This window comes from Haemaphysalis longicornis, unplaced genomic scaffold, assembly GCF_048455015.1.
Source record: "Haemaphysalis longicornis isolate Haplotype H1 unplaced genomic scaffold, Haemaphysalis longicornis Haplotype H1 scaffold_4, whole genome shotgun sequence".
Classification (NCBI taxonomy): Eukaryota; Metazoa; Arthropoda; class Arachnida; order Ixodida; family Ixodidae; genus Haemaphysalis; species Haemaphysalis longicornis.
The window spans coordinates 56,697,895-56,716,161 of NW_027526361.1; the positions used below are offsets into that span (position 1 = coordinate 56,697,895).

Here is an 18,267-nt window from a genome sequence, read left to right on the forward strand (position 1 = left end):
AAGCTAGATTTCTGTCCGGTTTTCAACCAGAGCTTCTCCTATGTTGCAGATGAGACCCAAATTTAATGCACATTTATTTCGCCTGGCAGAACTTTTTTCTTTCCTTCGCCGAATACACATCTTTTTTGTTGACTCTGTAGCATCTGACCTTGCATTTGTGCTTGTTTACTTGGCTGTGTGCCAAGTCGAACTTGCGTCATTTAAGGCTACCTTTGCTTCAAGGTAAAAAAAATAAAGGTAGCTTATACTAACCCGTAAGACCTGAAGGAAGTGAATTTGTACGCAAACTCCACAACCATAATGAAGGTTTAAGTCCACGATTGCAGCCGATTTGCTTATTCTTCGCTGCCGCACCGACCTTTACTCTATCATTGTTGCTATAAGCATGAGGTTCCTCCTGTTTTTTGGAAGTGATAATCATTGGTCATCACCTTGGAAGGACGTACGCTATGACGTGTCTTTCTCGTTCCGAGCAGGTGGGTGTTACCACGATTACGTTGAACCCTGGAGTTTTTTTTTTTTTTTTGCCAATCTTGGCCAATCTCTTTAAGTGGGTATGCGGGCGTGGGCAAATCTTGGCCAATCTGCCTAAGTGAGTATGGTCGGCATTTTCTAGGTATTTTCAGGTGCTGACACAAAAAAATTATGATTTACTAAACAGCTTCCCTGTTCCTTCAAGATATCTAAGGCCGCAAATACCCCTAGTTCCTCCTCGCCCTCGTGAACTATAGAGTCTGACTTACCCAATAAATGCTCTCTCTCTCTCTCTCTCTCTCTCTCTCTCTCTCTCTCTCTCTCTCTCTCTCTCTCTCTCTCTCTCTCTCTCAAAAAAAAAAAAACTAGTGATGGTTGAAGTGTGCTAACGGTGCCCAATAAAGTTCAAAGGGAGCGAGGTTGCCGAAGAAAGTAACGTCAAGGGCCACGGTTAAAAAAATTACTGCCCCTCACGGTGGCTCAGAGGCGTCGTGCTGCTTAGCCCAAGGACGCGGGTTCGATCCCTGCCGCGGTGGCTGATTTTGTGATGGAGGCGAACAGCGGAAACGCCCGTGCGTCGAGATTGAGGGGTAAGTTAAACATCCCCAGGTGGTCAAAATGAATCCGGAAGCCGCCAATACAGAGCGTGTCATATCCCAGGTTAGCTTAGGCGGTTAACCCCCGCCATCAATCAGTCAAAAAATTTCTCGAACTTACTGTGCACAACGCAGCTAAAGCATCTGAAATTGAAGAATCATAGAGTCTTAGCTTATTCTGCTTTATTTAAATTTATTCGTAAATTTTACGAATAGAGAGCCTTAGCTTATTCTTCTGTGCTCAAATTTACTCGTAAATGTGACGAATAATGAGCCTTAGCTGAGAGTTCCTTATCAGAATTTATTATTAAATTTGAAGAATAATAGAGAGTCTTACTTGAGGGTTTCTTTTACGGCACTCTGCAATCCGAACGCCAAAGTGAGGTTAGGCGGGCGCAAAAAATCTTGTTCTTGCTGCGCTTTCGCTAGCCCCAGAAAAGTTGATATTGTCGGTGGCGCCACAAGAACCTCACTTGTAACGAAATGTCTTCGTAAACTACGGTTGGTTTCAAACGAGACAAATTACTTAACTCTCATTTCGGCTACTGCTCCCGATATTCAGCCAGTGGTATATTTATTTATTGCGCCTCTCTCATGAAACCCTACGAGGATTTCACTGACGCCGTTTATAGCGGTGGCTCAAAAAAAAAAAAAAAAAAAAAATCTCTTTGAGCTGGCGATGCAGAGGTAGCGCAACTTCGCACTTCTTACAGTGAAGCTGGCCATTGCTAGGATCCGTATTCTATGCCGTCTACGCGGAAAAGGTCTCCCCTAAAAAGTGAGAGTGACACAGCCAACACTAGAAGCAAACACGTATCGCCAAAGCAAACGCGAATCGCCGCTCGTGTCGGAGCTTCGTGTATCAGTGAATGCATGGCGCATATCTCTTTGCAGGTATTTGTACGAACTATATACATAATAATCACATACTCATATTAAAAATATGAGTATAATTATTTATCGCGTCACTACTAAATAGGGACATTCGACAAACTTTAGCCTGCGGAACTGTCAGGGTGTTGTCACAGTTGACGTCAGCAAATTGACGGCAAGGAAAGGGTGAAGAAAATGGCACTTTCGGGCGTGTTTTTACTGATAAAAAATTCGCCTACACCCCGCCCTCCCCAGAAATAAAATACATCTGAGAACACGGCCTACTCATTCCAGGTCTTAATCCGGTAATTTCAATAGTTGGGCGCTGTTTACAACCCACTTCAGCGTCGTTTTAAAAAGAACGGGAACGCGAAACGATGATTGCCCCCAGCATAGTGTCGCGAAGCGGAGGTCTGATGATGTTTTCTAGTTGTTTTTAGTTCTGTGCCGCCGCCGGGGCTCTTCCTCCAAAGTGTTGTGTATAAAAGCGCTTCGGACGCGGCTCGGCCACCGAGGCCCCGCTTTTCTAAGAAACGTGTTGCCGAGTGTGTCTGCCCGTCGGCCGACCGGGAGACGACGGCTGCTGGGGGAAGCGAACCCTCGCCTCGGCTTGTATTACCGCGGCCGCGGCGTTCCATTCCCCCTGTGGCGTGTGCGCTGCTCGCCTTCGGGCTCCGTGTTCTTCAGACGACCTTCCCTTTTCCCCTGTTTACTTTAGTGTGTTTTGTCTAACTACTTGCTCTACGCCCGTAATTCTCCGAGTGCGCGCTTTCGAGTCGAAACCTTGTGTCTGTGTTTTTGGTCATTTTCACGTTGGCGGGGACATGTCTGATTGGAGCTAAGAAGCGTCCTCCTGATTGGCTGCGGATGTGCCTTAGACTTGCTCCCGGTAGTCCGCACACGCTAGGATGCGCTTTTTCCCCCAATGCGTCCCCCCAAGGCAAATATAACGCGGCCCCTCTGGCTATTGAGCGGGAGAGGGCGAGCAACACCAGGAGAGCCGCACTCTGCCGCTCGTCGTCGTGCCCTCCCGCCGGGAGCCATTCGCCCGCCATTTATGTCCCGCTAAGTACTCTGAATCTTTGACTGTCTTTTTCATCTATGTAATAAGTGTAATTGTCTCAAGTTTGTATGTGCCAAATGTCATCAATGTCCTCTGTAAAGTAAACAAGTTAACCTTAAAACTTCTTCGACGTCTCGACTTTTTCCTTCCGATCTTCATGCTACAGTAGCGGCAGTATATGTGACCAAAATACTACGTTACAAAAGTGGTGGAGGTGCGGGGTATCGACATCCCCGCTCTACCATCATGAGCTCCTCATCCCCCCCTTCATCGCTGATCCTCCTGCTGCTCATCGTCAAGCTTTCCATCCAGCCGACCGAGCAAGCTTCACCTGCCTTCAAGTCCTTCGTCCGCACACCGTGGACCGAAAACGCAAGCGACGACATGTGCCACGGCAGAAAAGACTTTCCGGCTTCACGGCCGTCACCGCGCTACCAGCCCGAGGCAAGTCGGGTCCGTCATGCTCGCCACCGTCTCCGGACCGAACGCCGCCGCGACCGCCTTCCTTCATCGCGGCCGCCTAATTTCCGCGCACGCAGCAAGGTGAGAGATTTTTGCCTCTCGGCGCACCGCATGACTGTGGGCCTGTAGGCTTTTCTTCTCCGCGTGTCCGGGGCGCCCACTGATTGGTTGTCTTTGGTTCATTTTCTTTGCCAGCACCAGCCTGCTTATGTAACTAGCCGCTGTCGATGCTGAGGCAAAAATTTATGAGCGTGCAGCCGTTTTTTCGTGGGGTATGTGGGCTCTTCGTGCGGGAGTTGGACAGCTTTGTAGTCAGAATCTTAACGGCACAAGCGTTCGGCTCTCCCGGCGAAGGAGCCCCGAAGAACACCCCCACGCGCCTATGAAAAGGCTGATTTTTGCGCAGATCTCGCTATATTAGAGACTGCTGATATCCGTTTCCTCGGCTCCTTTCCACCGAAGTTAGGTTTTGTCTTGAATCAAATACGGCAGCCACTTCGGGGTTGGGGTCTGAGGGAAACGAGGAGTTCAGGAGAGATGTTTACGCTGCACGCCCCTACTCGAAGTACAAACAAAGACACCAGCAGGGGTGCCCGGGATGCCGCGGACGGGGAGAGCTCGCTGGCGTGCAGTTTTGCGAATGCGTCGGGTTGGCGGAAGTTTCTCGCCGCTGCTGAGATTTTGGCAGATAATCTTTTCTTCATTTCTAAGCATGAACACTAACTGTAATGTAGCTTTAACGTCTTCTTTGTTATTTTATCATGCTCTACCTATATCATTTCCGCTCGTGTTCTTATACAAATGTTTGTTCAATTTTATTTTTTGTTTGTTAGTTATGACGGGCAAGAAGCGAGTGAAATGTTCTTAAAAGCTTCGTCAGGTGCCAACCTTTATTTTGTATCATACTTCGTATGCGCGACCGCCAAGTTATACATTTTGTAGCTTTTATGTTTCGATGTTTTACAGTTTTTCAAGTAGCTCGTTTTCTTAGCCGTTCCTTTGAGTTGTTTGCCGATGTTTTAAGAAGCGTTGCGGTCTACTTTGGGTATTCTTGTCATAACAGACGGGAAGGATGGCTTTAGAACAGGTAGGGGTGAGTGTAAAAATGTGCCGGGTTAAGTGACCAACAATTGCTAGTGCCCGTAGGTTTCCACTTGTTCGTGAGATATAACTCCAATAGAGTGAGCTCTTGTATATAATTTTATTTCTGTCTTGTAGAGCCTTCGTTCAAGCCGTTTGTGGTAAGCTATGTGCAAGGGCCGTTGTTGCTCGAGCGGCGATTGCTCAGACTGCACTTGGGTTTTGATTTGCAGATTATTTTGAGTTGGCTAGGAGGTTACTTTATCTTGTGTTTTATGCGATCTGTTTCGAAGGGTGGGCTATTTTATTTCGCGTCGTACTGTTCAGAACTCGGCATATGGCCTGAATAGTGTAGCTGTCTTACGATTTCTAGAAGATGTAACCTTTACAGTGTGTATGATTTTCCTATGTTATTCATGGTGTCCGTGTTGTTATTTTCTTGTTGTTACGTGTAAGTGAAATGTTTTCGCGGGTGCTGGACAACACACTGTGCGCGCGTGAAATGAAGAACGGAACTCCACTAAGTGACCGTTGTGCATTGACTGATTCAGCGGAGACAGTTTGTCGACTCCTGTGTTTGAGTCTGTGTTTCTTCTTCTTGAGTTCGTATGCCATGTCATTTGAGTATCACCGTCAGTTTGTGAAAATGTGTTTTTATGGTTTAGACTTTGTGCAAGAGTGAGGGCACTCTTTTTTCCGTCGGGGAAGGTGTCGCGAAGCGGAGGTCTGATGATGTTTTCTAGTTGTTTTTAGTTCTGTGCCGCCGCCGGGGCTCTTCCTCCAAAGTGTTGTGTGTAAAAGCGCTTCGGACGCGGCTCGGCCACCGAGGCCCCGCTTTTCTAAGAAACGTGTTGCCGAGTGTGTCTGCCCGTCGGCCGACCGGGAGACGACGGCTGCTGGGGGAAGCGAACCCTCGCCTCGGCTTGTATTACCGCGGCCGCGGCGTTCCATTCCCCCTGTGGCGTGTGCGCTGCTCGCCTTCGGGCTCCGTGTTCTTCAGACGACCTTCCCTTTTCCCCTGTTTACTTTAGTGTGTTTTGTCTAACTACTTGCTCTACGCCCGTAATTCTCCGAGTGCGCGCTTTCGAGTCGAAACCTTGTGTCTGTGTTTTTGGTCATTTTCACGTTGGCGGGGACATGTCTGATTGGAGCTAAGAAGCGTCCTCCTGATTGGCTGCGGATGTGCCTTAGACTTGCTCCCGGTAGTCCGCACACGCTAGGATGCGCTTTTTCCCCCAATGCGTCCCCCCAAGGCAAATATAACGCGGCCCCTCTGGCTATTGAGCGGGAGAGGGCGAGCAACACCAGGAGAGCCGCACTCTGCCGCTCGTCGTCGTGCCCTCCCGCCGGGAGCCATTCGCCCGCCATTTATGTCCCGCTAAGTACTCTGAATCTTTGACTGTCTTTTTCATCTATGTAATAAGTGTAATTGTCTCAAGTTTGTATGTGCCAAATGTCATCAATGTCCTCTGTAAAGTAAACAAGTTAACCTTAAAACTTCTTCGACGTCTCGACTTTTTCCTTCCGATCTTCATGCTACAGTAGCGGCAGTATATGTGACCAAAATACTACGTTACAATAGAGTGAATGCTTGGTAGCCGTTATCGTTGACAAGTTTAATTAGAGCTCATTCACTTCTTGCTGAACTCACTCCTTTCACCGATATAGTTTCTGCCAGAGCTCTCGTTTTCCAGAGCACGCCTTCGCCATCGGAAAAATGCTCAAAATAAAACACCCTTCCATTTCGAGGCGTCTTTATTCCCTCAAAGTGCTTACATTCAGCACGAAGGCTGGATACGTAAAATGAAAGGAAGAAATGAAGGAAGAAGATCGGTTGAAATTTCGAGAGGAGCTCGCTATCTGCAATCTTCGTCGAGTAGTAATGGCCCCTTATAGACTAGGAGAAAAACATTCAGCAAAAAAAAAAAAAAAAAACAATGATGAATCAAGTAGCTCCCTCCGCGCTGAAATCTGAGTGGAAAGCGCTTTCAAGCTCGAGCGTCACGGCAGCGCGCTCGCAACGCAGGAAGGCGGCGTTCGTTAAGGAGCTCCGGTCGCGTTCCCATGCCGTTCCCGGTGGGAAAAACGAACTGGCGCGCGAAACCGGAGCCACCACGCCAGATGGATGGGACTCCGTTGCGAGCGAAAGCTAATGACAACTTCCAAAGAATAAGCGAAAATAGAGCACGTGGAGAACGTTGGCATCGGGAAACTCGCGAGGCAGCGTAGCGAGGTTCGGCTGCAGTGAGCGGTAACGGGACACGAAGATGCTATTCCATGTTCCCTCGGTGCGCTGCAGGAAGCAAGAGAGAAGGGAATGAATATGAAAAGTCCAACTCGTGTTGAGAACACAAAAAACGAGAAATAACTGAAAAGAGAGGATCAACTAACTTGTCAAGAAAGGAATTCTGTTGCAGCAGACGTGTCTATCAGTGATAACAGGGCTATCTCGTAGCGTCGTTATCTTGCAGTAGTATGAGGGATAAAGAAGTGTTTTAAAAACATACGATACAGCAGTAAACTCGCCTCTGCCCACTTCCGGACACTGACCATAAATTCAGCGAAGCAAAACTGTTTGTTGCATTAGGAATATTTTTGAGCACATAATGCTGCGAGTTGTGCTTTTTTAATACTTTTGTGTATGTTTAGTCGCCAACGCCTCACGACGCAATGTTATCTTATCCCGCCAGTGGTGAAACTTGGTCGTCTGTTTATTGAAAGAAAGCTTTCCTAATCTCGTCGAGTAACTTCTGCGTCGCCGTAAATTTGACCTTTATTTGAGACCGCAACTGCGCCGTACCCTTGGAAACCGAGATCATGTGACGAGCCGGGCCAAGCTCCGATATATATATATATATATATATGTATAGAGAGAGAGAGAGAGAGAGAGAGAGAGAGAGAGAGAGAGAGAGAGAGAGAGAGAGAGAGAGAGAGATTATCGTAATTGGGAATGAGGAACTCGTATGCCATTTATTTAAACGTTTCAAATAACAAGCTGTGGTATAATTCTCTGACCACCGGTAACCTTTTGGTGTGGCCACGGCCGGCTCAAGGGTACGGTTCTCGCCCTCAGTCACCCTCGCTGCAGCGCGATATAATACGGGCTTTCAGCAAACAACTACGCACGCGTTCAGAGATTTCGGTACCGATTTTTAATTATAGGTGGCCTGTTTATTTTTGTGTCTCTCGTAACATTTGTGTGATCAATATTGCTCCGAGTCCCCTTATTCGAACGGGGTTTGCCTTCCGCGGAATAATATTGGTTCACAACTAGCTTATTCATTTAAGACATGCCGAACTTCAAAAAAAAAAAAAAAAACATGGTTGCGGAGAGCACATATGTCATCAATGCAAACAAGAACAAAAGCAGATTTTGTTAAGTGGGATAATAATTAAAAACTTCTATGCTGGTAGTGTGTTTAGAGAGCCGAGCCCGCATAACCTTCAGAATTAGAACGAGTGTTTAGATTTCATTATTTTCTTACATCCAAAAAAAAGCTCATTGCTATAGTGTATTTTCTGTTATCTGTTGTACACTGCGTGGCACGGAGCAATTTTCGCCTTGACGGCAAAGAAGGCCCATGAGGCAGAGTTCGTAAGCATTTATATGAACTATACCCGTCTCTTCTCGGTGCTATTCGACGACTGATTGATAGATGGAGCTGGTCAACATCTCCACCCAGTGCTGTGTGGTAATGTAGAGTAGTTGATAAAGTGAGCCCGATGATAACTTCAATGAAAAAAAAAGGGAACTCACAAACATCTTATACTTATGACACCATCATTGCGAAATTGTTTAAACAAGGGTGACTACATATCAATATTTATCCACCACTCTAAAAGCATCAGGACAATGGTGCACATATTTCATACATGTGTAGAATGTATTTTATGCCAGCGCATGCGCTGATTGAAGGGAGGGTCGCTTTTCGACCACCGGGTCAAGGTGAACTCTAATGGCCGAGTCAGGAAGGTACGGGGTAAATAGTATATGGCAGAAATCCCGAACAAAGAGCATTGCCGCCGAGAGAGATTCTGGCTCACGCACCTGCGAAATCGCGTACGCCCCTATCTCGAAGACGCTTGTGACGTCTAAGGGAGAGGTCAGAAATGGCCTGCGGGTATGAAGAAAGATAATCCCACTGAGGGCCATAGGAAGCGCGGCTGTACCCATCCTACGCAGTCGAAAGGAAAATTGGATACTTTGGTCTTTGGGTCATTTCGTTTTTACTTTTCGCATACCTCCTCCCAAGCCAGTCCTTTTCCAGTGCGCTTTTTTTCGGTCTAAGGTAAAGCCAAAGATAGCAGCCGCAGTAAAGCTCGTTGCGTTGGCGTTTTCCTTACTTTCAAATTCTTTTTCCATACGTTTCTGCCGGCAGTTCCCTTAAAGCTATCGTTTACTTTTCCAAGCACAGTAGAGTCTCGCTAAACTGAAGAGGTTTAAACGCCCTTCCCACTTAAACTGAACAACACCGTCGGAGTTGGGTTGGGTTAATGGGCCATTTCGTCCGATCACATCTCTCAGTAAACGAAACTCCTAGAGGAACGATTTTAATGCGCCCGTTACGTGCCACCGACGCTATTCTACTTCAGTTTATTTTATGATCGCATTCTAATAGTCGCTTCATGCGAGTTCAAACGGGCTTTTATTTGCACGGTGGGCGCCTTCTTGCCCGACTGCAATGTGCGGCTGCAGTTGGGCTCCTGTCCCCATCAGATGTCTCGGTTGTTCGGCAGACGACTGGAGCTTCTGAGTGTAGCCATCTGAATTGCGAAGAAATTGAAACATGCGGTTTCATTCACGCTTTTCCTTGCCTTATTAAATGTTTCACCCGCTTGTTTGAAGTCAATGTGCCCTCGTTGTCACGTGCGAGGAAATGCAAAGACAATCCTGGAACCCGTGCTGTCACATACTTACACATATTTCGTCCCTATCTACGAAAAGCGGGCTCAGGCGAGGTCCAAGCTCATATGGCTACAGCGCTCGTCACGACGCATTTGAACGAATGGTCCAATTTTTGTTGCGTTTATGATTACTGAGAGAGCATTAGATGTGCGTGGGTTTGTCAACCTTTTTTTAATGCCAAGCAATACATCTAATATCCTTGTAGCCTTAACTTTTTATGAATTGGGCCACTTGATGAACTTGTGGCAGTGAACATCATTTACCAGAGTGTTCGGATACACAGTAAAATCACAGATGTTGTCCGTCTGCGCCGTTAATCACGCGTGCAACTGAGTAACTGTTATATTGATTTCAACCATCGATTTTTGATCAACTGATTTCTAACAAAAGACTTTAAAGGTCCCCTTAAACACTTTTTTTCGGTGTTTTTTTTTTTTTTTTTGAAATGCTTGAATGTAGGCAGCAAGTCCGTCCAGTACCTATGGGTTATGGGTCCAGGAGGTACCCAACCCAAATATTTCGACTATACGACCACGAAATAATTTAGGAGCTCGCTCAAAAGACTGTTCTCTCTTTTTCAGTCTGGGCACTGTGTGCGACATAGAGTGACGTCACTCAAGCCATATCGCAACTATTGGTGGACTTCCTTCATTTTCCGCAGTAAACACATCCGATAGCCACTTTAAAACATACATCCCTCCGTCTATCGACGGCGATGGTTAAACGCGAAGCTTTCTCGCGATGAATTCTTTGGTTGGCCAATTTTAACTCTGCGAGTATGTGCAACTGTGGAGGTACGCAGCTTTTTTTAGAATACCCGCGGCAACTCTCGAGTGTGCACTCCGTAGGCCTAACGTCTGGGTTTAAGGTGTATGACGCGAATCGGCAAGTGCTGCTTGGCGCTTGCTTCGACCATGTTGAAATGGAGCAGTCGGATAGGTGCCGGCTTCATAACGCAAGGGACCCAGGTTCGAATACGGCCACGGGAAGCGTTTCTTTTTCTTTCGCTTCACCCAGGATCATTCGTCAACATCGTCAAAGAAAGTTGGCTTTCCTGCAGGGCGTCTTGGCGTACATCGGCATCAGGGAGGACACTGAAGCTTCGCTTTAAAATCCAACAAAAATAAAGCAGAAGACGAGCAAAGGAAGTGGTGCTACTCTGTGCCATAGGTTGGCGTACTCACTCGTGAGTACACTCATTTGTACTCATTTGTACTCAAACTCACGAGTGAGTACGATGATGAGTGATCACACACCCAGAAAAAAACAGTGAGTAAGATGACGAGTGAGTACAGGGGTAAGTCCACTACTCGTGAGTACAGTACTCATGAGTACACTACTCATGAGTATGAGTACTCATGAGTACAGTATTCATGAGTATGAGTACTCATGAGTTTGAGTACTAATGAGTATGAGTACTCATGAGTACACAGTTTTCATGAGTACACAGTACTCATGAGTATACAGTACTCATGAGTACACAGCACTCATGAGTACAATACTCATGAATACTGTTTTTGCGAGTGCTTGCACTCTTTGAGTATATGCACTCCTGAGTACAGTAGTGCAAACAAGAAAACGGACGACAAAAGCTGCCACCCGAAGACACACAGAAAAACGCAGTTTACAGCCACAGCTGCACCGACAACCCCCGAGCTCCCCTGAGCCCGACCCGGCTTGAGAACAAGAGGAGACGCCAGACGAAACGCGAGTGCTTACGTTCCGTTTCGCTTTCTCACATGTACTTGCCTTCGACAGTGCACCGTGTCAGACGTTTTCTTCCTCTGTCCTGATTTATATGTAACCTGTGTTTTTCTAATCAATTAAACAATTTATTTTTTCTACTTAGTCTTTCATTCGAGCTACGACCTAGCTAGTAGTGCAGATAAGTTGATTATTCATGAGTAATACAAATTGAGTACTCATGAGTGCAGAATGAGTAGTACTCATGAGTGAAAAATGAGTAGTACTCATGAGTAGTACTCATGAGCAGTAGTACTTATTGAGTACTCATGAGTACAGATTGAGTACTCATGAGTACAGGGTGAGTACTCATGAGTACAGATTCAGTACTCATGAGTACAGATTGAGTACGAATACTCGTGAGGACAAATGAGTTTGAGTACAAGTGAGTACGATTACAAATGAGTATTTGATGAGTGAGTACGAGTGATTTTGTGAACAGACGAACTTTTTGAGTCTGAGTTTGATTGAGTACAGCGTGAATGAAAAAAATTGTGATTGAGTTTGAGTGAGTTCTTTCTGTTTTGCCGACCTATGCTCTGTGCTCTATGCAGCTTTCGAAGTATTCCCTGTCACGAAGGAAAGAGGGAAAGCGGTAGCGTTGCGGATTGCCTTTGAAGGCACGCTTCAAGTATTCCGATAAGTGCTTTCGCTCTACTTTGTACCTGCAAGTACTGTGAAAGCTATGGTAACTTTGAGCGCAAAGTGGTAGCCGTGCGTGATTTGATCGTAGCAGCAGATACGCCTTCCAGTTTCTGTTAGCTTTTGTTGCAATTAACTTTAAAGTGGCTGTCGAATGCGTGTATTGCAGCAACTGAAAGGCGGCTGCGACATCCCTTGAATGACGTCACAAGCGCGCAAACAATGCCCAGACGGAGAGAGAGAGAGAGAGAGAGAGAGAGAGAGAGAGAGAGAGAGAGAGAGAGAGAGAGAGAGAGAGAGAGAGAGAGAGAGAGAGAGAGAGAGAGAGAGAGAGAGAGAGAGAGAGAGAGAGAGAGAAGCTGAGGCGGCATAAATGTCCTCGTGAGGAAGGACCAGCAGCGGGGCACAGAGGGCGGCAGCGATCGAATAGATATCCCTCTTCAAGGTTGCGCCGTTTGTGCAAATATAGTGAGGTCATAAGTCACTTGAAGTGCTAGAGATCATTTGAAATTTATGCTTCCGTGAAGATGCGTTAGTAGTTCATAGGTTCCGTGATGAGACAAGAGCCCAAGAATGGTTACTGAAGGAGTCGGTCCAGGTTATCATAAAATGTTTTAAGCAAGTTACAACAATCAGACTGGCGTATGGAGCAGTAATCTTATGGCTTAGGCACTTTCTACTGGATTTGTTTGTTGACTACCTCCTGAAAAATTTCTGATTTTGAAAGAAGTTGAAAACTGCAGAGTCCCTTCATAAAGTACTCCCACCCCTTCAAGCGTAGCTATAGTATAAACTGTTTTTGTGGCCGTCACAGCATCCGTGACGAGTGGCACCTGCATGTAAAGCGTCAATAAGATCACAATAATTTGTGTTTCTCGTGACTCTTGAGCTGGTAATTCAATTTCACACTAACGGGGTTTTTAAACATTCTCGTTCGTGTTACATTCCGCGATCTTTATTGTACCCTGTCTGATTTTTACTTTTACCTTTTGCTCTTCCCGCGCAGGAGCCTTTGGTCGTCGACGCAAGACCGGATCTGACATCATCGATTGCTGACTTGCCAACTCCTCCTTCCGCCTCTTCATTCTAGTCACAGCTGTACTCGCCGAGTTTGTTTCAAATTTCGCCCCCACAAAAGTTACGGAGGTCGGGAATGGTTTCCGGACACTGAACACGGGGGTACTCAGGAACTGGCGTCCAGACGGTTCAGCCGGAATTTCGCTCGAATTTCCGGGGCGCGAGATGCGGGTGGACCATGACAGCTGCACGCAAGGCCTGATGATGACCTTTACACTGGACGTCAGGAACTACTGCTACAAACACCACGTCGAACCGTCGCAGCAGAATCGTGACCGTGAATAGGTGCATAGCCAATAGAAGAGATGACTTCGCTTCCCTGGCACTGCCAACGCATGACAAGACCAGCCAGAAGGCATCCGAGACTGTGTGTGTGCGCGTGCTTTTGCTCACATGACAGGTTGGTCCGGAGGTGCAGCTACTACCACTAACTGCGGCACAGTGTGCGTGTTTGCGTGTGTGAGTGCGGATGGAACGGCTATACAATGTCTTTCATGGTTAGCGGTTTCGCGCGCAAGCTATACTCCTACGCCTGGACGGGCAAATCAACGCCACCACCAGCACCGACAACAAATTGATTGCACGAGAGCAACGACGGAGTGATCGGATCGTTCTCGAATCTCAACACCCGTATTATCATCGACCCGAAACAACAGTAGGTGATGAGGAGCTCCTGCTGGACACTGGGAGCTCCCCACTGCGTGTAGATGTGTTCCGCTGGACAACATAACGCGCGTTATAATCGCATTTGCGTTTCCTTGCTCACTGTGAAGTGTACTTTTCTTCCTCTCATTTCATCGATGTGTGCACGCGCTGAGGTCTGTCGCTCACACCAGCGGTCTCACCGTCTTGTACTACGGCTCTTGTGCACCCGTCTGCCCTGTAGACGGCCGCCCTTCCATCCGTATAGGTGACCTTTTATCCGCCGCACCCCAGTTTCAGCCCCCGACAACACATCTTATCAACCCAACACGCGAACATAATAATCGTGACGGAGGGTAAATTGTTTCGCTCGGTGAGTTTTTGATAACGGTGGACGCTGAGGAACGCAACGCTGCGTGTGGCTGCCGTGTTCTGAAAATCAGTGTTGCTGAGAAGATGTGTACAGTTTTTGTTTGCTTTGATGATGTGATTAGACTAGAAACAGTCCCTAATTTGCTAACATATTGCCAGCATTTTTCGTATACTTAAAAGGCAGATGAGGGTACGCGCATAGGTTTATTATGCGGAGCGCAGTCTGAACTGCGAAACGTAGAAACTGCATAATGCGCATGTAAGAAGAAGGAAGGGAATCTTGACCAGGGTTTGTTTTAAATAAGGCCACAACGTAAAATCTTCTTGTCATCGTGAAAGGCTCACAATTTTCGTGCGATCGGCCAAAAGGGAGCATGCCGGTTCAGCATGGGTTTAAGGAAACACAACGCCGGCTTTGTGGCTTCCTGAAGCATTTTAGGCGTGTAAAGGCATGCAAAATTAAGACGAAGGCCGAGGGAGTACGACAGGGCAAGCGCTTGTCCCTGTCGCCTTCTTTCGTCCTTCGTCTAAATTTTGAACTCTAGATGTCTACAATGAAATACCAACTTGCCAAGAAGTCCGCCTTATTCCTGCAGCAAAACTGGCACGAAACAGAATTTAACTTGGCAGTTACCGAAGCCAACATTAGGTATACTACCATAATACTGAATGTTTTGTATCCACTTATTTACACAGCAACTGTTCAACCAGCCATACCTCGAAGGAAACATTGTCTTGTAGGGCCCTTCAGCGTTGCTCACTGAATTGTTTGCGATGTAGGTTCAGTGTAATCAAAAATTGGCCGTCACGCGATGCGTTTTCCGTCTAATTTCCACAAATTCTCACGAATTACTAAAGCCGAAATATTTTTAGAGTCAGTGACTTACTTTGTGCGAATGCAAGACATTCCTTGTTGAAGCTCGGTAACGGCAGTAATCTGTTAAGAAACCCTAGCGTAGCATATGATTTATTACCCCGGCCGTGTGCCCCAAAGTGCTTCGTGATAATCGCACGAAGGGCGGATGAGCTTCATTAGGTTCGACCCTAATGAATTGCCAATGATCTTGATGACTTCCTGTTATGGCCACTAGTCATGTCGGGCAGCTGCATTCGCGAGTATGCGTTCCAGGCGCCTTTCTCACGACATATATTCCTAACGTTGTTTTATTAAGCTCATGCTAGTTTTTCTGTCATGCTTTAATATATAGTCATGGTTATGATTTACTGGCAATGGCAACCCTACCATTTCGACTCTACTAATTGAATATTCTTGCGAGCGAATTTTAAATTATTCTGTTCACTCAATTTCCCTGTGTGACGTTTTTCTTGACGTTTGTAGCTGGATATTTTTCAAGAGCTGTCTGAAGGATCTCTTCGTCCCATCTGTCTAAACAGTCTTGTCCTGATTTATGTTTTTACTTCACTGCTAAATACGCCATTGGTCTGTGTTATTCCTGCGATAACCATGCCGGGCCAGTAGTTCACCTGTATGATAAACCTATGTTGGCCGATGTGGAAGACCGATTTGGCACCCAACGTGGCCTCTCTTTATGTGACGTTATGTTTCTAAAGCTAATGCTGCGTTCCCAGATGACTACTTGCCGACATGTGTGACTTTGGGTAGGCTTGCATCCGCAAGAACGTTGGTTGGGGCCGACCATCCGTCATGTTAGCTGCGCGACGTTCGGATCATAGCTTCATTTGTGGCTTGCCAGTCGTTGCCCTTCTACTTACATGTGCGGAAAGCGACGCGTTTCCACGCGCGTTTTCTTCCCTCTCCGGAAGCGGTTCCGCAGCCTACACGCGGACTGGTTTTCAGAGAGGGAAAACGAGTGCGGAAAGGCGTCGCTCGCCGCACGTGTGTTTCCCCCTTTAGTTGTTCTACTCACGTAAAAATGGAATGTTCTGGTTGAACAAAGCTTCGGTGGAAGTTTGTAATGCCTTCCTCCTTTCCCCCGAAGGAAACGCCGCTGCCGGAGCAATGACCATGAGACGCGGCCTTAAGGAGACTTCGGTGCTACACTGCGGCAGCTGCTTCTCTGAAATATTATTAGATAGTTACTCTCGTCGCCTCTGTCTGTTCGGCACACCATAGTCAAATAAGGTACAGACGAAGGAGGCAGCCCGAATTATTCGTCTCTAATCGTGATTTCTGGTTGATGAAAGTATTGAGGTTCATCAAGAACGTTGTGCAGACACTCGTAAGTAATACCCAACCAAGTCGACAGCGTTGAGAAAGTGGTGGAAAGTTTCAAGTCCACCGTTAAGTATTAAAACTTCAGTTTTTCTTGTACCATACACAGTTTTTTACTTAATGTACTTGGCAATTGTCAATTTAGACAAAAAAATGTCATCCAGTGCATAAACGCTACCTGCCACCTCCTGGCCGTGACTACCAGCTACACTCACTCTAAACTTAAATGCACCCGGTAGGTCTCATGATGTGCGAAGTTTGCAGAAAGCAGCCTGTCGGCGTGAAGTAGGCCTTGAGGCACAAACCTCTTGCCGTAGACCTGTCCCCCCTACTAACGCTCCTGCCAATCGCGTCGAATTCTTTTATTATACGTATTATGACTTTCTTTTACGACCATGAAAACAGAAAACATCCCGCTAAACTCAAAAACGTATTTAATATACGGAAGAATAGATTAAAGAAAATTTCTTAAGATGCAATTTTAAAGATCTCGCAGCATGGACCAGGTTAACGGAAGTGTAGTGCGTCACGAACACTGCTGATGGAACTTCGCGGTGCTAAACGTCCTTTTCAACACTGCCGATAAGCGCTTAAAAGGAAAGCGCCTAACAAAACAGGTGGAGCTTCGGTGCGTAAAATCTAATTTGAAGATAGAAAACTCTCTCATATCAAAATGACTTCAAGAATTGGGGGTGCCTCATGTTTTCTTAAATTCAGAGAGTGGAATTTCATTACGAACGCGGGAGCATTCGCGAATACTGCGAATGTCTTCCCTGACGCTGTTAGCATCATAGCGAGCAGCATCCGTCTTACAATTGAACCAGATTTTATCTTGAACACCTTTCGTTTATGCGACGCGAGCAAGTCTCATTAGCAGGGCAAATTTTGTTCTGCCAGCAAAAAGGTGTCCTTCGTTCACCCGGAGACTTCGGATTTGTCATGTTGGCAGGTAAACGCCGTCAGATAGAAGGAGCAGTGAAGGCACCGGAGATTTTGTGGTTGATTTGATCGGCACGTAGGTAGCTCGAAAAGGTTCCACAATGTTCCCAACGTCGGCTATCACCTAAACGAGTGATCGCCGACGAGTGAAGGCCGACGTGCCAGGTTGAATTATTTCCCTCAACGCGGCACCAACGCACTCAGGCAGATAACCCATTATCTACTCGTTTTCATGCCTAACTCCATCACAGCAACCTGACTGTTGCCTTATAGGCAGAAGTACCTGTTACAGCGGTACACTGCGTTTTTTTTAACTGATGACCGAAACGTGCTTCGTCACATCGGTGTATATTGACGTAGCAATAATGAAGATATATAAGTGCACAAAAAACGGCAGACAAGGTTGGTCGGACAGCTGTAGTGCTTGTACCTAAAGTTATTCAGCCTTGAACTGTACTAAAGGTCTGCAACTTTGGCCGATTACCTAATAAGTTCCTCCTATATCGTGGCAGTAAATGCAGCAGTTGGTTAAAATGTGGTTTGCGAGCGTTTCCGAGTACAACCATATGTTTTCTTTGTCTATCTCCCCTCACGTCTATTGCACTGGATGTTCCAACATAGAGAACTAAACAAGAGAGGTATATAATACTAAAAATTAAGCGAACTTTGTTTTAGGTCTTTGTTTTGCTGATTTAATTTGCGTCTTCTGCCCATGATAATCCTCAATGTTGTGTTATAAGTACTCTCTTGCAAGAGCACGCAGGAAAATGTTACTTAGATGAAAGCTTTCTTGTTTAGAGTACTTACCGCCGCAGATGAATTTAAGGCACCAAGGAAGGCTTGGTGCCTTCCTTGGTTTAAGTATCTTGGTTGCCACTGCGGGGAAGAATGTCACGGCACGCTTTCATTTCGACTGTATTCTCAACTGGCGTTTTGCGCAGAACTGACATGCTTCGTGTCGAGTGAGTGACATGGGAGGTTCGTACGAGTACAATGAAATAAAGTTTGTTCAATTTTCAAATGTGTTTTTTGTTCGCCCTTATCAAAGCATGCCTCATTAGTAATCCTTCGGGATTTACTAAATGTACCTCTTCGTACGCCTCTGGCGTGTTTGTTGTCTATAAACGCAGCGCATCAAACCGCAGCTAATACTAACCATTCATGACTATCAAGAAAATCAACCCGTAGCCTGAACTGGAACTCA

General features: G+C 46.3%; 1 protein-coding gene across 1 annotated transcript in view; it reads left to right on the plus strand.

Moving 5' to 3' along the window:
• The window catches only part of LOC144178740 (cell adhesion molecule Dscam1-like), a 306,042-nt gene extending 287,992 nt beyond the window's left edge, over positions 1-18,050 (plus strand). The window contains exon 43 of the mRNA XM_077706821.1: positions 12,846-18,050. Coding sequence (XP_077562947.1) covers positions 12,846-12,895 — 50 coding nt within the window. The 3' untranslated portion in view covers positions 12,896-18,050. The remainder of the gene's footprint in view (positions 1-12,845) is intronic.
• Positions 18,051-18,267: the final 217 nt, after the last annotated feature.